Here is a 23,711-nt window from a genome sequence, read left to right as displayed (position 1 = left end):
AACACAGGCTCAGCAACGACGGAAACGGCTAGTCGACCGTGGTGGAGATGTGCTGTCTCTTGTGTTTTAGGTCAAACGGGGATGTTTCTTTTTCTCCCCTGGAGGTGGTGAATTTCAGGGAAAAGCGCAACACCAGAAGAAATCTTTTATGTGTGCTGTTACTGTCTTTTTGGCATGTTTTTTTTTTATTATTATTATTATTATTCTAATCTGTGATTTTATTTTATTTGTTACATGTCCCTGCTCTGGAACCGTGGATGGGAATCAGCTTTTAGCTCAATCTGGCATTGTTTCTTTTTGAGTTTAACACATTTGTACCTGGTGAAGTAAACTTAAGGACTCCAAGAAATGGACTCTTACTTTCTTGATTTTATGCAGTTCCTGTTGAAACAGGATGTTTGAGCGGGACAAAGTGCAGGGAAGGATCATTCACAAGTGCAAACCAATAGGACAGATCAAATCCTAACCCTAACCCAAGAGGATATCAGTTTGGGAGACAAATACAATTTAATTTGAAGGGACAGATGCATGAAAGATGAGGTTTGAAGATTTGTGAAAGTTTTATTGGTTGACGTTTTAATTTACACCCACTAGTGCAGGATGATGCCACTATTTAATATAATGCCAGTGAACTGGGAGATCTAACAGAGCACCAACAAGCTATCAACTTTGCAAGGGGAATGTAAAAGGAGTTAGTACTTCATACTTTGTATAACATTATTCTTCATTGCAAAAATTCACAGCAGCAGCAGCTGTCTGCCAGCAGCTTGGCCTTTCTAGTGTTAATCTTCATGGCTTATATTACAGTGGATGTGACTGTACAGTGCATTACTGCGCCTCACACTATTAACTTGAGTGTATTAATGTTTATAGCTGTACATTTAATAGTATTCAGACACACGTCTCCCTTAATAAAACAGCACCATTCATTCCTGACCGACAGGATACAAGCAGGTGCAGGCCTCAATTTCCTCTGTGGACTCGTGGTTTATGGACTGGGCCGCAACATCATGTTCCTGTTTTACGGGTCCAGCATGGAGCCTGGTGCTGCGTCACCACCTTGTCCCACCAGGAGAGGGTTGAGGAGACCCTCAAAACCACAGCTGACCGCTCTCACATGTCTTGTACTCAGAGTGGCACTATAATAGGCGCTACAGGCTCCCCAAATCCAGACTGGACAGTTTGATGCAGTCATTCAAACTGATCAATAACTACTTTTTTTTCCATGGGGGTGACGGATGGGAGCTGGAGGTCTCATATATCAAGTCAAGTCAAAGTCAAAGTGTTTATTGTCATATGAACAGTTTAAACAAGTTTCTCTGTGCAATGAAATTCTTCCTTTGACTTGCACTCTGAATGCCAATCATCGAAGAAACACAATCTAAAAAATACAAAATCTAATTTTAAAAGAAAAAAATATATTATATAGGATCATTATTATATATTCGATTATTATTATACTATATCGCCTTTGTGCACATTTTACTAGTACTAACCTGTTCTACTGACCTTTTTATACTTATGCACTGATACATGATGTCTCTAATCATAATCAGGAGCACTTAATATCCAAGACAAATTTCTCTTTTTGAGACGGTAAATCTTATCTTATCTTATCTTATCTTATCTTATCTTATTCCCTTTACAACTGCACCAAATCCCATCCCATTTTGTTGCTATACACGCTCAACAGTACGCAGCATTACAAACTCTTCCTCTCGTGTTGCCCTCCAGGTGATCTATGTGACAGGGCCTTTGAAACCCTGTGGCTTTTACAGCGAGGGAGGGAGGGAGGGAGGGAGGGAGGGGCTGCGCTCTGACGAGGGCAAACGCGGGCCTGGATGAGTTGCCGTTGGAAGTCCGGGTTAAATATAGCTGAAATGGCAAATCTAGGACAGCCGGCCATAAAACCTCTAGTGATCAGACAGAGAGAGTGAGAGAGAGAGCGAGAGAAAGAGAGAGAGAGAGAGAGAGAGAGAAGGTTTCACCAGGGAGAACGCTGAGGAGGAGGAGCGAGAGGAGGACATGATAGACGGGGATAGAAATATGTAATGAGAGAGGAGAAAAGGGAGACAGGAACCAAAAGTGTTCGGCGATGCACTCGGTGACTCGGCGATCTGAATATCAAGTGGCAACAGCATCGGGACAACCTGCTGAAATATAAAATACTGTAGCATAGAACTGATCATGTGACAAACAAGTCGATCGATAGATAGATCCAATAAAGTAAAAATAAAAAAAGAGAGACTGTAGGCCTATCAAGGCTATACAGGCTCGCCTTAATGTGAAACAACCCCTATTGTCAATATTAGCTCAACAAACAGCATCTGTCTCGCCAACAATCTGTTCTCATACTGTCGGACACATCTTTTTTCAGCCACCGGCTTTCCCCAGAGCAGTGTACTCACAACACACACACACACACACACACAAGCGCTCACACATCTATCTTTCAGCGGCTCGGATCAAGCGTCTGAGTCCCGGAGAGAACGTGCCGGCCAGAACGGGATCGATAGATGTCCTTCATGCGGCCATCTGTCATTCTGGCTGTGATAGTTGTCAGCAGGTTTCAGGGTTAAAAACCACACTGAGCCCTTTGGATTATTTAATAACAAAAGAGCGTTGGTCCCAGCGCTCCGTGGAGGGAGAGTGGATGTGGACCAAATATACTGAGGGGATAATAAGGCAGGAATAAGGGAGTCAGACAGAGGCACGGGGAGGAATAAAAGGCTATACGGCAATGTAAAGGGTGTCGACACGGGCGATGAGAGACAAAGAGAGAGAATAGAGTGGGATGACAGAGAGGAAGAGTGAACAGAGAGCGCTGGGATGGGAGGAGAGGGGGGGCATATCACAAGAGCTGGGTAAACCAAAGGGGGACAGACACGCACAGAAGTCTATACTGTAAAAAAAAAAAAAAAAGAGCAAGAAAACAATTGAGAGTGAGAGATGGCAGCCCCACAGAGTCGCGCGGTGTCGCGTTGGCTCTCCAAATCAAAGCCTTCCTGCCATGCTGTGTGTTTCTATTGTCCGCCCCCCCCCCCCACTGCTCGGCTTTGAGAGGACCCCCGCTGAACCCCGCCAGACTTTTGCACACGCACACGCACACGCACACACACAAGCTTTTGGTCACAACCATATTCTGTGGCCGCATCTTCACTCTTCTCTGATACAGTAAGGGTCTGCCGTCTGTTATAGGGAAGACGACTGAAATTTCATGGTTTTGCTTGTTTTAAGTGAAGGATCTTGTTATGGAATTTTGTGTGGTTTGTAGTTTTCTGTCTTGTGTGTGTGTGTGTTTGACCTTACCGCACGACTCCCGACGTGTTCCTGAGCACAGAGGCAGCGAAGCTCTGGGTGACGCCCACCAAGCTCGTCCCGTCCACCTCCACGATCTGGTCGTTCACCTTGATCCTGACACACAGACGGAGGAAGAGCGTCATTCAAAACACTCTGCAAATATCGCCAGTCATCTTCCATGCTGGGTTTTGGTTTCAGGCCAGCAATAATCTGGTGTGAGTAGAGAAAACATTTTTTTTTTTTGAAGGATGTATTCATCATTTTGTAGAGAAATGTTCCACCATCTGTTAATCAGCCTGAATAAGCAAGCAAAAAAATCTACAACTTTCTTTCTTTCTTTCTTTCTTTCTTTCTTTCTTTCTCTCCTCCTTTCTTTCTTTCGTATTTGTTTTGCTGCATGCTGTATTGGGTTGCCTAATTGTGGCTGCATGTGCGCCCAAAGCTACAGCCCAGGCTCAGTGTTCTACTTGATAATTTCTGCGTATTGTGCAGAAACAAAACTTAAGCAACGCAGACAATAAGTTCTAGACGGTGTGAGACTACTCCGAGTTGTGTAAGTCAGACGTTTTTCATAATTATTCATGCCTGTGATGCGAGAAAAACGCTGTGAGAGGTGCAAGCGACAAATGAGCTGGTCTATCATGCGTATTATTCACATTATTTTCTAAATTATAACAGTGGCAGACTATCTGGCACTCACAAATTCTCCATTGTGACTGCACTAGATTATTGCCTGTCCAAGAGACAGAAGAGATAAGGCTCAACACGGACTAGGGAGGGCTAACAAGGACGTGAAGTGTAGCTAGCCTATTGCCCGAGGCCCGTCAACACAGCGGGCATCTCTGACCTGCTCTGGACCGAGCAGCTCAGAGATGACCGGGAACTGAGACTTGAGAGATTTGAGAATCTATTACATGAAAGAGAAGCCCTCGCAATTTGGATTAAATGAAGTCAAACAGTTTAAATCCACCTTCGCATTTGCATAAAAACCAGACTAAGAAGCAGTCTGAATCTGGGCTTTGGAATAATTTCTTTCTACATATGAATAAAACAAAAACAACCTATCATTATGTTGCAACGGGGTATTGTTTCAGTGTTTCACTGCTCCAAGGCATATAATGAGCCTCTTTAGCTCAAGCAAAAAAAGAAAAAAAAAAAAAAAACGACTACGTTGGCCTCCATGGTAGTCCTGTATCCCTGCAAGTCCCGCGTCTAGTCCAGCATCAGTGTTGCAAGAATTCCTCTATATCTAATCAAAACCCTGAGACTCACCGATTCCTGCAGCGAATTCAATCATCATAATGACTGCAGCTCCAACCAGCCTGTGATGTATTCATGAGAACTTAAAGTTTGGTAAAACCGCTGCAGTTTTCCCATCCAACAGCAGAGCACTTGTAATTTTACCCACTTATCACACTGTTTCAAAGAAACCGGTGCAATCACACCGTATGTCAACAAACTATATGTCCGCATGGTCTTTTTATAGCAGAGTCAACAATACAGGTGCTTCGGAGGGGGAGAGGAGGAGGTGGGGGGATGATTCAGAGGATAATGAGTTATTGTTCCATAAGAGCCTTTTCCACTCTTTCAGGCACAGGAAGTCGGAGGCACTTCGTTTTTCACTTAACAGCGCCCCATTACGGCTTCCTCATTTTTGAACCTGCATATACTCTCAGTCGGAAGAACACAAAGTCTACCTCAAATGCACTTTTCAAATCAGAATAGAGAGTTCAAATGATTATTTAAACAGCATCCATGCTTTCCTTCGCTGTAAGGGTGAATTTTCAGTCGTTTTTGGGACGCTTCTTATCACAGGGAATACTGTGACCTGTGCTTTTTGCAAATTCCTACAACTTTGCGTCAAAAGGCGACATGAAATACGTCGTGTGCAGTAACCGGCGTGCACTGAGCCGGCCGCTGGCGCACCTTCACAACATGCAGCAGCTGCAGAGCAGAAGTCAGCCAGCCCTGCAACGTCGGCCACATCAAACGGAGCTGTCATGTGGACATACAGAGACGTATCGCTCTGACAGGTAGACAGAGAGCGAGCTGCTTGTCTGTCCGTCAGACCTGGCAGCAGCTCAATCGCTCCCTGACCTTCACACACTCTGACTCCATCTCTGCTCTAGCTCTTTATCTCGCTCGGTGTGTGTGTGTGTGAAGGCCGGCCGGCGAGCAAGCAGACGCCGAGGTGGAAGAGAAAGAGAGGATGAATACAAACGAAGATGATGGTGCACGCGGCGTGAGACATCTCATTCTCCCCCCCCACACACACACACACACATGCACGCACAAACACACACACACACACAGACACATGGGAACACACTGGGACACACAACCACCTTCAACCCCCAGCATGGAAACACATAACAATGAGGCAAAGCCAAGCCCATCTATCTGTCTGGCCATGCATATGTGTGTGTGAGTGTGTGTCTGTTTGTCACACCATTAAGCCCGACTCAGCTAGAGAGAGAGAGAGAGAGAGAGAGCCAGACCTATAACCAGACAGGCAATGACAGAGGGAAATTACATTTTGGCTAGCAGAACCTCCCCTTCATCATCTGTGTGTGTAAGAGTGTGTGTGTGTGTGTGTGTGTGTGTGTGTGTGAGAGAGAGAGAGATAGCACTCAAATGATGAATAAATGTGCGCCACTATTGCCCTAATATTTATTACTATCATGACACTAATATGTCCGATCTTGACATCACAGTGAGTTTATTCCTCTCACGCCGTGGACGAGCTTTATTGTGAAATCCATCGTGAGGAAGAGCTGCAGACGCTGCCTTTAAACGCACGCTCCCATCCGGAAACACAAATCCAATGCATTATAAGGTTCACCTGTGCATGCCGGGAGCTCTCCAGACAGTATTGCACTCCTAACTGGTTTGAGTGGGACTACTTATTGTGGTTTTTTTTTAAACCTGTTTAAGGGGAACCTGAGCGCCTCCGCACCTCCGCAGACAGATTTGGAGGCAGCTCACCAAAGCTCGCCTGCTATCTGCAAGGGAGCTGTCATCGCCCGCTCTACCCTGGGCTGAGTGCTTACGCTGCGTTGTTCAAGCTTTTACAATGCACACACATGCACACGCACACACACACACACATAGACAAACACAGACAAAGACAGAGACATAAATATGGAGGCTTATGCAAAACCATCTCTCTCTCATTTCCTCTGCACTCTGACGAGATACAAACATAGAGACCTATAGTCTAACTCAGTGTTTTCTCTCTCTCTCTCTCTCACTTCTCACACACTCTCTCTCTCTCTCTCTCTCACTCTCTCACTCACACACATGCACACACAATGCCTATATACTTCCTTTCATGTCCCAGGCAGTGCCTCTCCTTGTTGATCTAATCCTAACCCCTGCTGCTAAATCTGACAAGTACAGGGTGTGAGTTAATGTGTGTGTGTGTGTGTGTGTGTGTGTGTGTGTGAGTGAGAGAGAGAGAGAGAGAGAGAGAGAGAGAGAGAGGTGCAGAAAAAGAGTAGCAGATTAATTGGTGTGTGAATATTTGCACATCGAGTGACAAATGCATCTTTGGACGTGTGTGTGTGTGTGTGACTTTTCATACATTCTTGTCTGCTCCTGTGTCTTGTATCCTTGCACTCGGTTAACTCACAGTAATCTCGGCGGTAACCCAATCAGAGAAGAGGCTCTCACCTGCCGTCCCTCTCGGCGGCTCCACCCTCGATGACGGTCTTGACGAAGATCCCCAGTTTCTCCAGCCCCGCGTCAGCCCCCACCCCCATCCCTATGATGCTGATGCCCAGGCCGTCCTCATCTGAAAACACACAGGATGCACAGTCAGACGATGGTGTGTGTGTGTACATACGCGTCTGTCTTCACACCTCTGAAAATGAAGGTGAAGAGCCTCCACTTGCATTCTTTTGCCTGTCTGCTCTGAAAGGGATCCAATTAACGCAAAACGGCTCCTGACACAAAATGGCTCTCGGCAGGAGAAAGTCACGCGGACTGATAAATGGATGACAGCGTTCAAACAAATACACGGCAGAACAATTGATGTTTTAATGGAGAGGGAGCAGAGGCTGATTTACTTCACAGAAATAGAAAAAACATGTGGTGGACGGGAAATTCCCTTCCAGCGTTGAATTCATCTCTCTCTCTCTCTCTCTGTCCTGCATTAATCATTCACAAGTTGTTCTTGGGTTACATAACAACGGAGTGGACTGTGAAATCCTACAATGTACAGTCATTCTATTTTAGGTCCCTGGAAATACAAGACTTTTAAGTAGCAAAAAAAAAAAAAAAAGAGATAAGCATATGAGGCTCAATATCAGCACCCTGAAGCTCATAGGGAAAGCTGAACTACAAGCTGCACGCAAGCATTTCCATGCCTTTCAGTGTAATCTTAGGAGATTGGAGCTGCTGCATTGCAACAGGAGGCTGAAAAGCGGCGAAAATCACCTTTTTGAGGGATCTGCAAGAGACGCGGGGGATTCTATCTATTAGGGCGTGTTTATACAGTTTCCTCCTCACCTTTCTCCAGCTCCACGGGGAAGAGCTCCAGCTTTTCCACCCTCTTCTCCAGCTCGTACTCTGCTGAGGAGGCCACAGGATCCACCTCCTCATTGCGGCGGTCGTAGTCCTCATTGGAGTAGGTGTTGAAAACCTGGAGAGGAAGCACAAGATGTCACCACCGAGGTCTGGGAACAAATCAGCGAGACAGGAGACAGTGAGGGAAGCTGGTTCCCCATACAGAAATGTATGTGCATGCACAGGATTTCCATATATGGATACAGTTTACCAGCATATTTAAGGTTGGGTACATGTGTTTAGTACCAAACAGTGGTTATAGTGGCTGTTCTGGATGGAGGGGGAAACAGTGCTACAGTACAGGCTTGAGAATATGGGTTACAGTAAATAAGGGCATTTATGCAGCTAACCAGCTGATGGGAAAAACCACACTTTCTTTTAAGTACAGTCCACACAATTAATACAGCTAACAACACTGGGGTAAACAGCGTTAAGGGAGGTTTTACACCACACATCCCACTAACCCACAACACAATGTGCATAAGATCGATGTGGTGATGGGGCAAAGTGCTTCCTCTGATGCGGCTGCGTGGGCCGGGGCCCCTTGCAGGGAGCCGCTTGTCCACTGCAACAGTCAGCCGTCACCTCGGATCTCGTCACAGCCAACTGTTCTCACCGCTCTGTGCACTGGGGGGACAGCGGAGGGGAGGGAGGGGGGGCGCGGAAGAAGCCGTTGCGAACGTGCACGCTCTTGTCACGTCTCGTGCGCAGCCAGGGCTCTGCAGAGGGACGCCCGCTGCTGAATGCATCTGATGCATGCGGCCGCACGGGCACGCAGAGCGTACGCACATTCATGCGCTCACGTATATACACTCTGGAGAGGGCAGAAGGCATGGTTGCACGATGACATGAGCATCGTCCCAGCTGTCTCACTCTCAGTCTGTTACTTGCAGACACACACACACACACCTGTACACCCCCTACCGACTGCAGCTGTTATTGTTAATAGCCATCATTTTTTTTTTTTTTTTTTTTTTGCATCACAATCCAGTGACACTTGCCACATGGTGCAGTTTGCATCATTACATCCCCTATGGACGAGCACTTCAGAAGAGAGATATCACACGGTGGGCTTAATGACGTCAATCATTATCAAGCTTCCACTAGTGTTATTCACAACAGCGCCTGCTACTCATCTGTGAAGATCACAATCACAGCGAGCTGAGCGCAGTAAGCAGTTGCTGGCTCCAATAAGGACAAAGATGACATCTCATTACCATAGAATTGCACTTGTAATGCTTGGCAAACAGCCTGGGTTCAGGGCCCGGTGTCTTTGAGCAAGACACTGATTCCCTGACGGCTCCTGGGGGCTGTGACCTCCCAGGTGGAGTGAAAGCGAGAAAAAAAATGAAAGAATTGAAAGAGGCCTCGGCCATCCAAGGTCACGACAAACTCAATCCGTGTAAACAAAGAGACAGTGGCATCCGTTTATCAATATTTGAAACTGTTTGGAGCTTTGGAACGTGATGATAATGAGCCGAAAACTGGTTCAAAACATTAAAGATGCATGGAAAACGTCAGCAGAGACATTTGTGCTTTCAGCAGCACAAACTTTAACAGTTCTGTCTACACACGTTTTTGATGTTGTACCAGATACCAGCGCCTCTGATGGGTGTGGGCTCGACTGATTACTGACCACACAATAAAGACCCACAGACACAAATAATGGATGTTGAATGGTGCTCTGTTTCAAGGTGTATTGGTGGTTATACACGCAACACGGCCACACTGATACTATGGCGTGATGCTGCCATTCTTAAGTGATCTTTTCTCTGTGTGTTTTTTTTTCTAACCGTGACGTCCCCATCATCAATCATTCAGAGTGATCAACAGCCATGCATTATTAACTCTCTTGCACACCAACATGCACAGACACACACACACACACACACACACCACAGACCTAACAGTAGATTTACTACAGCCTGACACACAAACCACCCACCCACACACACACACACACCCACACACACACACACAAGCCCATGCACAAACACACTCTGCTGACGAATGCTAACTGCAGCACCCGCACTGTATTGGACGTCCTGGATGCTGCCATTGACAGTCAGCACACAGTCTAATGGCCTCTCCCAGTCCCTCTGTGCTATCTACAAACACATTAGCATGTGGCTAGGAGCTCAACAAAAGAGCGTGGGGTGGGGGGGGACGGGGAGAGGCAAGGGAGGATGTGCGAGAGAGGGCGAGTGGCGAAAAGATGAAGGAGGTGCAGTGATGAGGAGCGATAAGAAAAGGGCACGAGAGGGAGCTCAAAAACATCGGAGCGACAGACAGGCGGCAAAAGGGACGGACGAGCAAAAGGCCGACAAAAAGGGCAAGAGACAGACGGCAAGAAATATGAAAGAGCACACGCAAGGGAAACGGGGGGAACGGCAACAGTGTGTGACTGTGACAAAAGAGGAGACAGTGAGAGAGAGAGAGACTGCATCAGCCGTTTGAATAACCAACAGAGTCAAGTGGAGTGCTGCTGTAACTGGCCTTAAACAGAAACTACACACCGCTAGATCATCAGACAGGCAGGACAGGCTATATTCTTCCTGTATGCTGGAACCACAATTACAAATATCTACACTTAAGAGATCGCCTAACACGGATCACCCAAATATGTCAAGAATTCCAAAACAACCCCAAAACATACCATACAATGCTCTATAATGTACTGCAATGCTAAAATGCAATAATAATAGCAGCAGAATTCATAAGAACAGGACATCATCTGCCTCCTCAGAGAGGGTTTACACGCACACTATGCTGCTGACGCTCCGGCGATGTGAATGCACGTTTTGAAATTGAGCTGAATCGAGGAAGGGGTGAGAAACACAGAGAGGGGAGTTCGAGAAACAGGAAGAGATGCAGGGAGAGATAGAGTGAGTGTGAGAGAGAAGGTACGGCAGCACATGTGACTGTGTTTAACCTTGGCTACCGGAGGATCCTGCTAGGCCGCTTGTGTTGCTAAAGGGAGTTGAAAACGGTCAGAGAGCAATGGCACCAGGTCCGCTGCTGACATCCATAACACTGACAGCTGGGGGGCTGACAAATATGGCCACCATGGACCGGGCAGAGACAATGATTATACATAAAGGAATACGCCAACATTTTGGGGCAAAATACCCTTTTTCCAGCTCACCCAGACTGAGACAAGACGTTTGATACCATTTTCACCAACGTACGTCCACTGGTTCTGCTGCTGTGGGTAGCATTTTGTGTTAGCTTAGCATAAAGACTTGAAGTCTATGGGAGTCATTAGCCTAGCTCCACCAAAATGAAAAACAAACCTTATAGTAATTCCAAAGCTGTCTGGTTTACACAGTGTATCATGTGTTTTTCAAATACACATCTTGGAATAATTTTATTTATATATCTTTGCGTCAATTTAGCCTACCATCTGTGTTTAAGGACAAAGACGAACTCTGGAGATAGGCCTGTAAAGCTCAACACTCAACAGCTCCCATAAATGTGATATTATGCACATCAATATGATGCCCTACATAACCCAATAAAGTGATGCCTGCAATGTCAGTCTCACTAAGTCGTGACATTCGATCGCTGTCGGCTTCGGTGTTGTGGAAAAATCCGCGTCCTCGTCAAATCAAACCGGCAAACACCTCAACATACCTTCATACCTTTAAATACCGTGTGCCGAGGCAGGTCACCGGACTCAATTGTAATTCCATTTTCACTGAAGAGGCAGCACGCAAACACAAGCATTAAAAATGGAATTAGGATGGAGTATAATGACCTGCCTCGGCATGTGTTGCCCTGCTGGAACTGAATTGGTCTTTTGGAGGATTAACCACAACCATTTACATGTAAATATATTCCCCGACTCTGCCGGCAGTTTTTCTAAAATAACTTGTGAAATAACTTGTACCTCCAAAAAGTCAACTTTTTAGGACTTAAGAAAAAAAAAAAAACAGCTTCATTTCCAGATGGATGATCACACATCTTTGAAATGGTACAGTGGGTTTTGAATTAGTTTTGTGGGCTGAAGGGTCAAGAGGCTTGCTGAGCGCAAACAATATAATGGAATCTATTTTCTTGATTTTGTGCATTTCCTGTTCTAACAGGATGTTGAGGTGGGACACGACACAGAGAGAGATCATTTGTGATGAAGTGGAAACCAATCGCATATTCGTTATGGGGACAAACCAAGGTTTTATTGGATGGATGTTTACTTACACCCACTGGAGCTGTTAGTGCATTTTAAGTTTCGAAGATCTCTTGACTACGGTGGGAGTCACAGCATGCTATCACTCTCTTTTGCTCGATTTCATTGCTATATTATCATTTTATCGCTCACTCCACACACACACACACACACACACACACACACACACTGAGCTATATGAACATAAAAAACCTGAAAGCTGATAATGACTTCCTCTCCTCTGTCTCTCCATCACCCTTTTTCTCATCCCTCACTCATCAGCTTGTCTTCTTCCTCTTTCCCCTCCTCTTCATCCACAGAGTGGACTGGCCGATGCCACTGACACCACACACACTAATTTTTTTTCCTATTTTTTTCAGTGATCTGACCCATTAGGTCAGAGGCTTGGGTGTCCACCTCCACCTCGTAGTCTTCTCGTCTCCAGGCCTGGCAGAGGATGGAGGGATGCAGGAAGGTGGTTTGACATCTAGAGACTCTCCTGAAACACAGTTTTGATCTGTGGATGATGATGCTGCAGATTCCCTCAGCCACTGACTCCAATAGAGCTGAGCCTGTCCTCTCTCTGTCTCTGTTTGAATGTGTATGCACATAATGCACATCAGGTATGTGACTGATAAGACAATGTGTATGTGTGTGTGTGTGTGTGTGTATGTGTGTGCAGGCTATTTAAGTTCCAGTGCAGGTACACATCTGTACACGCGTGCATGGGTGCCAGGCTGGTGTGTTTGAATCAGTATTCATCTAGCTGGCTACGCCGCTGGCTGACAGCCCCTCATCCAAATCATGTCCGTCTGTCTGGCTCGCCTACTAGTTCCCCTCTAGGACAGAGGACCTGGGATTAGCCAAGAGCTTGCTAAGCCACAGAGGAGGGGACGAGATGGGAGAGGGGGAAGGGGAAGGGGTAGGAAACCATGGAGGGAAAGGCTGGATGGGAAAAGTTAAAAAAAAGGAGGGTACATCTGGAGGGGAGGGGAAGAGGAGGAGGGAGGGCGAAGGTCGACCGAGAGCAAGAAACAGACAAAGGAAAGTACAGAGATGATGAGGAAAACGGAGAAGAAAGAGTAAATGAAAAGGAAGAATGGAGTGAGCGGAGAATAGGAAGCGATCGCCACCGAGAGAAACGGGGTGACTCCCATGATTCATGGGGCTCGAGCGACAGTAGACACTGGCGCCATTGAGGAGTGAAGCAGGCAATGAGAGAGAAATACAGAAAGGAAAAGGAGAGAAGACGGGGTGGATGGGGGCAGCTTGCTCCAGGATCGTTGTTGAGTCGCTGCCCAAGACGTCACGGCATGGCACCCGCGCCCGGCCAAACCCCCTCTGATGGTATTAAACCGGGCCCTCGGCGGGGCAGTGCCAACGCCGAGGGCCACCCTCCGCCTCCCAGACAGTGGACGGTGCCCAGGGCAATAAGAGGCTGGAGGAAGGTTCCTACCACTGTGGCACAAGTCCAGCAAACCCTGCAGTGGATTAACTACAGCCTGGCACAAACACACACACACACACACACACACACACACACACACACACACACATATACAGACACACAGACACACAAACGCGCATACAGTCTCTCAGTCTCACACACACGCACATAGAGACAGTCTGCTCTGCGGCGACAGCTCAGCACATTTACATTCCATTACATCTACCTGTGGCCACACACCCACACACACACACACACAGTAGCAGCATGGCGGAGAGCTGACAGGTGCTGAGGAGAGCGTCTGGAAGCTGAGGAGATGAGACAGGTGCTGATGATGGAGATGAATTCGTGACACATCTCGCGAAAATAGACAAAGATTGACAGATATGCACAGAAGGAGACGGGAGGGGGAAAAAAAAGAGAGCGAGAGGCAGAGAAGGAGAGAAGCAGACAGACAGATCAGGCCGTATAGTTACATAAAGATACAGGTTGAGGGATTCAGAGACGCGCCGTACAGTCATCTTGACAGACAACACCCCGAGTCTGAGGACGTGACACTGCCCTTTTGGCATGTCGGGGACTTCATGAGTCAGCGTTCCTTCTTTTCATTTCGGATGCAAGGTCTGTGTGCCATCTGCACACAGAGCACAGAAGCACACACACACACACACACACACATGGTTCATACAAGTGGGCATCTTACATAAAAAAAGCACTGCTAGATTATGCAGCCTTCCAACTTCTGACTATTTCACTTCAGGGTTATGTTTTCCTATGAAATGAGCAAACTAGTTTTAGCTCAACTTTTTCTCTCTCTCTTTCTCTCTCTCTCTTTTTTTTTTTTTTTTTTTTGGTAATTGCTGTCTCTGCAGGCATCTTATCTTTCCCCGGAATGCATTTAAAGCCAGTCTGTGGCACAATACCGCCGGGTGCCATGGCTGCCACCGACAAACCGAGCCAAACAGAGAGAGAGAGAGAGAGAGAGGCCAAGAGAACAACAGAGAAAGAGAGAGAGGGCGGGCGAGAGAGGCCGGCTCACACCGGGGGGACAGACAGTAGTAAACAACCGCAACTCAATGATTTCCAACAATGGCTTCTTTCATGTCTTGGTCATATACAGTGAGGGTGGAATGACAAACTAGGATTAGCTCGCTGACAATAACGTGGCACTTGTTGCAGCGCTGATGTGTGGCTTTTTCACGCCCACTTGCTATGTTATGTAATTTATGCTACAATGACTGGGCAAAATTGAGGACCACAGAGCTTTCCTTCTTGTTTCCTTCTGCAGGCCAAAAGCCGCTGTGTATGGGTGGCCCCGTCCAAAAAAACACCATTGTGCATGTGGCAAAAACCGCAAAAAGTCAAAGAGTGTGAACGGCGGCTGCTAATGTGTTGAGACCAGTGTCTTTACATCAGACGGGACAGGAATAATCCCTGTAAGTGATACTTCAGCATCAATTTCTCTGATAAATTCAGCTGTTCACCTTGGATCGGTTTTGCTCCTGGCTCACTAAACAAGGACATGGCGACAGTGCTGCAGCTTGCGCCTTCCTCAGCATTGGCTCAGCAAAACACAGAACACTGTGTCATCGTAGAAGACCCTGCGCTCTGTACATTTCTGTTTTTTTTTTTTTTTTTACCGCAACAAGAACAACAACTGGCAGCACAATGATGATATCATCAGCAGGGGACCAGACTGGGCAGGTAGGGGATTAGATGATGACTGATGACATGGTCCGCCGGGTGACCAGCGTCAGTAAAACTACGAGGCCTATCTCGCCTTTCCCGGGTTGTTAAAAATGCATCCCCCAGGGAGGATCGAGTGGCACCAAAACAAGCAAACAAAAACACCACTGCATTAATAATGGAGAGGCTGAGCGACATGCACACACAGACACGCACGCTACTGTACTCAGCGCTCAAGTTTGGAGTGGATGTTCCTGTCAAATATAAGAAAGAAAGGAAAAATCCTTGGAGTCATGGGGATTTCCATTTCCACTCACAGCTTGATTGTTACACAAGAAACGGTTATGGCTGAATTTTTCCTTATGGTGCCAGAAACACTGCAGCAATGTCTGTGCCATACATTTGGTAACAAGCGTGTTCCTAATAACGCATAAAGCCATCATACATCTTCCTACAGGACTAGATGATTTGCGAGGAGTGTGGCTGCTAGTCAAGATTTCATTCCTGCTCCACACGTCACATGATTTAGCTGCCCCCAAAAGAAGCTTAACCAAAATACCCCACTGTCGATTTGACTGAGCTGAGTCCGCTGTTTTTGCTGGTCGAACCAAAATGTCAGCTGTTATGTGGCTGCTGTTGTCGAGTGTTGGTTCAGCTCTATTGTGCAGAGGCTCCGTCATTAAACTCTCTCGCCATCAAACCCTGTTCTTTCCCATTATGCCCAGCCACAGATTGCATAATTAGGAAGTTGACAGCCTCTCAGCCAGCTTCGCTGAGCGTACAGAGGGAAAACACTGAAGCAAGGGGCACAAAGGAGAGAAAATAAGGACTAAGGCACCGACAAAGTTAGCAAACCACAGCAAAACAGGGCTGACAGGAAAGTTCTGTGGTGCTTAAATAAGAATAATATGCCATAGTACTTAGTTTTTCAGTGTAACTATGACATAGAAGCTGCTTGTGGGTAAACAAAATGGAGTTTCACCTAAAAAAGGCATCCTCTGCAGTACTGCGTTATTGAAGGAGGCTATGCTGTAGCCATGCTGTTGCAGGCCTAGATACTAGTTACATACGACACTGCCAAAACCCGCATCAATCCTGGACCAAAAATTTGAGCAATGCGGTTGCACGTATATTATCAGCCAGAAGGACAGACTGCCCCGAAACCAAAAGTAGAGTAATCCTTTCCATCAGGAAACATGGGCACGAAGCAAAGTTCCTGGCTAAAGGCCATCTCATTTGAGGTTGGGAACCAAAATGTTGGGTGTCCAGATGAGGATGTTTGACTCGCACAGATGTTAAAGACTGATGCGGATGACAAACATGAGCAACACGGTCGGATTTAAACTGTCAGATAGACAGGGTAAGCCAGCAGTCAAAGCCTCGTGAAAAAAAAAAGCTATCAGCCACTGTTGTCATTTATTAAGAGCAGCCAAATGAGCGCGCAACTCTCTTCAAGAGAAATATCCTCTTAATGTCTGATGAGGCAGTGGAGAGGCACTGCAAGGGCGTTAGGTGGCATTTTCTCTGTTTTGAGCACGAGTGACTTGGTCTGATGATCTTTCATGCTTCAGCAAAGTACAAGATGTATCTCTAAATGGGCTTGATGTACTGCAGGCTGAGATGCAACACCGCATTAGGCGAAAACACACGGCGCAACCAAAAGCTTGCAAGCACCAAGATGATATCAGTCCTAGCCAAGTGAGTAAATAAGTAACCTCACATCCTCTTATGTCGACCTCACATCTTTTTCATTACAGAGTACTGAACCACCAAGGCTCAAAAATTCACCAATTTACAAAACACGGACAGCTCGCCACTGAGAATAAAAGAGCATTACTATTACATCTAAGCTGAAAAAACATCCGTCAAAAAGTCCAGCAGTCCATAAGCCATTTGTTGAGGTATACAAAGAAGAATAGCAGCATACGTCAATCATATGGATTATGGCTGTGAGTGCTGATCTTCGCTATTCGACGATGTTCGACTGACAGTGCAGCAGCAGAATCTGATGGACAAAACCTCGCTGTGCATGATCTGGTAACAGGCAGCATGGAGGGTGGAGGAATGATTACAGAAACACTTCAACGGCCATTCAGCCAGTGCCCCGCTCCTCACGTCGGCTTAGTTCCATTAAGAAATCACAATGCCTCAGCTGAGGAAAATGGAATTTCTCCACAGGCACAAAATGTATCATTAAAGACGGTGTAAATACCATTCACGTAGAGGGGGGAGAGAAACGAGAGGAGACTGCGAGAGGAGAGTGTACAATACTTGCAGATCAAACATCCCGTTCTATTCTCAGTGTCAGATAAACAACAGTATCAGGTGCAGAGCATCATGTCTGAGCAACAGTGAATCAAAAAATATGACACAAGACCATGTCAGCCTCAATACTGCAGGATTAATCGTAACCAAACCCGAGACAGCAAAGCCAGGGGTAAATACCAGTTACTTGAATGAACATGAAGTCTGATTTTCTGTAGGTCAGTGCCTTCGGGGAGCTGCCTTAGCGTGAGCGAAGCCCACTACCATCATTTCTCATCGGGTCAATATCTCACAGCTGAGTGAAAGCATGTGAGTATGATTGGTAGTACATTTGTCTGTAACTTGTATTAAATTCGCTAAATTTGTCAACTTGACATAGCGAGGGCAAGACATTGTGTGTCTTTGTGTCGGATACATATTGTCCACTGATCATTTTGCATCTGCCACTGCTCTTCCGCACAAAGAGAAGAGCGTGCGTGTTTACAATACGTGGCCCAACGCTGGTTGTGTGCCATCTTTTCCCTGTGGCTGCCATGATGATGTCTAAATTAATTAGAGTTTCAAAGCTGGGATGTTGAAATGATTTATCCACTTTATAAGGGGCAGTACAGAGAAATATTACATAAAGGGAATGCTGAATGCAAGATTAAAAGATGCCATTTTTTTTTTTTTTTCCAAGATCTTCTTTGCAGTCTCCTCCCACAGGGGTCAAGCTGGTCTCGTGCGGGGTTAGCTTGGCAGAGAAAACAGCTTTGTCTCTTTCAGCATATAGGCAAACAAAAGACAGAACCCTGTTTGTTCCTCATGTGGTGAGAGGAGGGGCGTGCATTTGAGAAGTGGGAGGGGTGCATGTCTAATTGTGTGTGCGTGTGTGTGTGTGTGTGTGTGTGTGTGTGTGTGTGAGCGTGCATAAATGGGGGTAGCGCTGCCTCTCTTGAATGTTCTATATGATAAACGAGCCGCGGTCCTTTTCATATAAAACAGAGGACCAGAGCTCTGAGAAAGGAGGAGCGTATCCCAAGCCTGTTTGTCCTATAATTGGGAAACAAGCATTGTGCTTTGTGTCCCATATTCTCTGTATAAAGAGTATTAAGAAGACACTTTTCACAAAACTGTTCTCAATGAAGCCCTTTTTGTCACACTGTCAAAATTAGTATCTGTCACAATAACAAAACAGAGTTTCTTAAAGTGTGGCTGAGCATCATCCTCAGTAACGGCCGGAAAATCTGACAAGAAGAGATGAGCTACGATTACTGACTTCTAAGAATACGATGAACATGCTGATAACATGAAAAGGGGTACTTTATTTTGAAGGGAGCGTCTCCTTGCTCAGAGGAAATGTGCGCGTGCGAGTGTATGTGTGTGAGGAAAGCACGAAAGAGAAGGAGATGCCCCCACACACATGTACAAGATGCAGTGAGATTAGGGGGTTATTAGTGAGCCAGCATCACGTTTTCCCCTTCAGAATAACTGGGCTAATTGTTCTGGTTCATTACAGCATGCTAATAGGATTGATCCTCAACCTGTGGAATGTTTGTGTTAGCTCTAAATCCTCCATGCTTACACCTCCCCTATGTTTCCTTCACATATATGTGCAAACACGTGCACACACACCCACACACACATTAGCATGCGCATCGCTTGTATATCAACACGCCCACAATCTGAATAATAACTATAACTTATTTCACTGATCAAAAACACATCACAAAATATTGTTAAAAGGCCTCCTAAAGGACTAGAATAGCCTATAGCATGTTGTTTACCTCTAAAAATGCTAAGCTCACAGATTCAGAAAGCTTTCGGATAAAGACTGAAAAATATTTCCCATAATCTTCCCAATCCACATGCAACACTGGCTATATTGTGTGTGCTCACAAATGAAAGCAATTTTAAAATGCCTCATATGTTATTCCAAGGCAGATGATGCAATACGTAGTATCAAGCTTGGTAATCTCCAGACACTTGTGTGCTGAATACCAATTCACTTCTCACAGAAGAATTGACCTGTTACAAGAGAGATCAGGCTCTGTGGGAATTGTGTGGGTATTGTGGTTGCATTATCACCAGAAACAATGACCTTGTTTCATAGGCAAAAACCTCATTGTGTTGTAATTACCACCTCTCCCCCCTCTGTGAAAAGTCTCTGGGATGCACAGTAGAAATGCATGTAATCCATAACCATACATCAATACCCCTCAAAACAAAGGACAATACAAGGCTGCATGCACAAGGTTACAATGCTAAAATCCATGTTAGACTAGACAAACTAGGTACACTGGCACAAGGTTGCAAATAAGCTTAGGCTACAAAACCTGTGTGTAATACATCTCTTCTGTCTTCCTTATATGTCTTATATGTCTTTCTTATTGGTATTGTCCCTGAGGAATAAATATCAGCTCAATTTGTGACATTTGCCATTGTACAGGCATAAAAAACATCCTCATCCTCCTGGAAGGTTTCATAAACACCTTTGTGATTTCAAATGTGGGGAGGAGAGATGAAGAAGCACTTGAAAAAAAAAAAAAAAAAAAAACAATCCAAGTATCTTGTGTGAAAATTGTGTGGGTGCAGAACCAGCATGACTAACACATGCACAGATGTTCTGCTCATGCACACGTCAATTTCCCAGAGGGCAATGCTGTGACCTCAACTCAGCATCACAAAATAGCTACAACTCCTGTCATCAGAGAACAACAACTATAATATATTAGGGTTGCTATGGTATCTACCACGGAGCAATAGCAAAGGAAGTATGAATAGTGAGTATATTCAAAAGGGTTGCCAAGGACACAGAAAGATGAGCATTACTTAAGCGATATCATTTCATCATGTTATGATCATATAACCCGATGCAAATGAATGTGAAAACAACAAACAAAGCCAACCATGATGAGTTGCTCCACAGCGGCTATAAATAAAAGACCATAAAAAGGAAGCTTTGAATGCAATATTAGCTCTCTGTTGTTCTAACCTACTTCTGATGCGAGCTGCATGAAGGCTTTTATGTTGGATTATGTTCAGTGTGTTTACACACTTTAGGCAGGCACAAATTTGTACAGCACCCAACTTACTGTCATGGGTGCAGTGCTGAAGCGAATCTTCCTGTTTGAAGGGATGTCCTCTTTGTTTTCTTCTGGAAGACCAGGAATCTCTGTGAGATCTGAGCCAGGGTCGTAGACAATATCCTCATCGTCTCCGTAGAGATCGTCCTCGGGATCTGTACAGCTTTCTCCCCAACCCTGGTAGCAGGCGTCCCCATCTGCATTAAAAATCACCCGCTCATTCCCAGTGTATTCCTCATCATGTTCTTCTCCCTGGTCCTTGGGAGACTCAGAGAGCTTTTCTTCCCCAGGAGCATCCACCTCCTCCTGGCTTTCCACAGCTGGCGTGGCTGGGGTCGGTAGCCGCTCAGGGGTGGTGTCCTCACAGGAAATCACAGCATCATCTGTAGGTTTTGAAGCTTTGGAAACCCCGAGATCGTCACTGGAGCATTTTCTTTCTGAGGGTTTCTCCTCCTCTTCACAGGAGCCATTGACATGACCTCCGTTGGTGGTCACCCCTGCCAAGCGCTGTCTGTTGCCCTCCACAGGCTCATCAGTCTTGTCTGCTTTGTCTCGTGGTTCCTCTTCTTGTGGAACCTGTTTGAGCTCCGCAGTCTCTGCCAGAGGACTGGGGCTCAGGAGGTCCTCAGAGGATGAGGACACAGGGAACTTGCCCCCTACCCGGTTCCGGTAGGTTCCCCGAACCGGAGAATGGCGAGAGTCATCCTCACTGAGATCACCTCCATGGCGGTGGAAACCATCGGGTGAGTATAAGGCCCGTCTGCTGACTCCTCTGCAGGGCACTCCTTGGTTGTTGTGGTCTGCATTTTCAAAAACAGCACTGAGCTGACTAACAGTTGGCGAGGATGCTTCTGTTCTGGAGCAAAGTGAGTCCAAGGAGTCTGTACTTCCCCGATTGGACCTTGCACCTCGCCAGTCATCTAGGTGCTCATGAGAACCCCTTTTGTCACGTCCGTAGGAATAGACTGGTGATTGGGACTGGTCACGTGACTGCTGTTCAAACAGCTTCCTGGTTTCAGAGAACTTTGCTCCAGCACCTCCAATCCTCTCAGCTGACGAGGAATGCTGGAGCTTGATCACTGATCCATCTGCCTTGATGAAGTTGGTGGGCTTGGTCATCTTTTGCGGCGAGGGATCCTCCCGACCCCTGGCTTTAGAGGCTGTATTTTCCGTGCCCATCTGCATGAACATGTCCTTGATGCGGCTGACATGGGCGCCATACTGGCGTCCCCTTGGCTGTTTCACCCGTTCCGCATCTTTGGGCTTGGAGTCGCCATCAATCCGAGGCTGGTCAAAGGCCCTCTTGAGTGCCTGAAACTCAGCCCGGTAGGCATTACGGTGGGGGGAGGCACTCCGGAGGGTGGTCCTCTCCCCCGTGGCCTCCGTCTTCAGCATGATGGTGTCTTTGGATTCAGCGGGAATGTCAGCATCTCCGTGGCCTCATTACAACGTGGGATTATAGTGTCTAGTTTGACCTACTGCAGCACTGACTAATCTGATCCAGCTGATGTTATAGTTCCTTCCAGTCCATTCACACCTGAGGGAGATAAAGAGAGATGTTATAAAGATAGACACACCAGATAAAGTGATAGAGTAGCACTGTCCAATAACTATATGATCACAAGAGTTCATGGGAGATATTTTGACATTCAAACAACACCATTAGAGAAAATGAAACGAAGAAGATTACAAAGGCTGAAAGTGGCACTATCTAATCATAGAGATGATTACACAGCTTGAGAAGAGGTAACATTTTTCAGGATCCACCAATAACATCATTCAGAAACTTGAAGGGCAAAGCAATCACAGAGGTGGATGTATGATATGAAAGCTTTTAGTACAGGGGAACTGGTTATGAAAGCCTATTGGACTCTAAAAGCACTCTCTGATGATGATGTGTCTATCCTGCAACTAATGTACTGTTTACCATTTCAAATCAATACTTAGACAGGAGCATGTCCCTTTATGTGCATTATGTTTGAGCGGCATGGCCCTACACTGTATTTGCAATATTGATAATTGTGTGGTGAACCATAAGCTTAAGTAAAAACTTAATAAGCAACATACACATATATTTTTTACAGAAGCCAAAATCCTTAGTCATCACAACATTGCTATTAAACACAGTGGAAAATAACAATAACACTGTAGTCAGAAGTGATCAGACAGAATCTCAGGATATTTCAGTGTGCGTGTGTGTGTGTGTGTGTGTGTGTGTGTGTGTGTGTGTGTGTGTGTGTGTGTGTGTGTGTGTGTGTGTGTGTGTGCGCTCTGGGGTGAGCTGTGACCCTTCACCAACGCCCCATTCAATAGCTTTCTGCACCATCATTTAGATTACAGCGGAGTCTAAACGCCAGCTCTCAAACAAGCCAAATGCATGGCAGCGAAATCGTCCACTGCACAGACAGAATACTGTTGAATGCCACAGCCGACGTGCGATCATACCACCCCTGAACCAAAACACAAAAACATTTCAGGAACTGGAAGAGTTACAGGTCAGATGGTGCAACTGCGCCTTTGCCCAACATGTATAAAAACAGGGTTACACAGCCGGGCAGTAGGCTACAGCATAGGCTGCTACTCAAATATCTATGCCTGCAGCAATTAATTTTTAACCCTGTTTTGAAATGTATCCCACAGAGGATTATGTGAGATATGAGAAAATGCATTTCTAAATCACATTCATCCGGGCAACAGGGAATCCATTTATCAATATTATGCTAAAACCCACAGCCTGGTTAGTATGTCTGCATCAGCAGTAGCAGCAATGGTTAAAACCTAAATGTCCTGGTTCAATATTCATTATCCACTAGGCTGGACCCTGGAGCAGGACCTAAATGTGAAAGCCTTTAGCAAAATGAACCCGTCTGCGCTTGAGAACATCCGTGTTATTTTAGAGGACAGCACACGGAGGAAATAAAGTTAGAGGTGAGGGATGAAACTGGAGCTGTAACATTGTGTCAACGGGATCGGACAAACAGGCAGAGCCGCACATCAGCCACACCGCACACAACATGACAGCTCAGGCTCTTCTCCCTCCTCTGTCACTATGAAACACGTATTTATTTACATATTTACGCGCTGGTGGACTTCCACAGAGGGCTAAATATGAGCATCGCTGAGCTTCGGCTAAAATTAGAAAAAGCAGAAGTTAACTGTAACCCGTTAACCACAACGATGCTGCTACAATGTTACAAAAACAAAAGAGTCTGACTTA

The 23,711-nt window shown here is 45.9% G+C and overlaps 1 protein-coding gene across 6 annotated transcripts in view; it reads right to left on the bottom strand.

Annotated features, from left to right (window-relative positions):
- ppp1r9a (protein phosphatase 1, regulatory subunit 9A) overlaps positions 1–23,711 on the bottom strand; it is a 51,671-nt gene that overhangs the window by 27,745 nt on the left and 215 nt on the right. For all 6 annotated transcript variants that reach the window (XM_030063014.1, XM_030063017.1, XM_030063016.1 and 3 more), the window contains exons 2-5: positions 20,504–22,031; positions 7,810–7,942; positions 6,973–7,093; positions 3,310–3,414 (exon numbers count right to left, since the gene is read on the bottom strand). In XM_030063014.1, the coding sequence (XP_029918874.1) occupies positions 3,310–3,414; positions 6,973–7,093; positions 7,810–7,942; positions 20,504–21,889 (1,745 nt within the window). In that variant the 5' untranslated portion in view covers positions 21,890–22,031. The remainder of the gene's footprint in view (positions 1–3,309; positions 3,415–6,972; positions 7,094–7,809; positions 7,943–20,503; positions 22,032–23,711) is intronic.

This window comes from Myripristis murdjan, chromosome 11, assembly GCF_902150065.1.
Source record: "Myripristis murdjan chromosome 11, fMyrMur1.1, whole genome shotgun sequence".
NCBI classification, from domain to species: domain Eukaryota; kingdom Metazoa; phylum Chordata; class Actinopteri; order Holocentriformes; family Holocentridae; genus Myripristis; species Myripristis murdjan.
The sequence above is the reverse complement of the archived record's forward strand: the minus strand, read 5'-3'. Positions and strand labels throughout refer to the sequence as shown.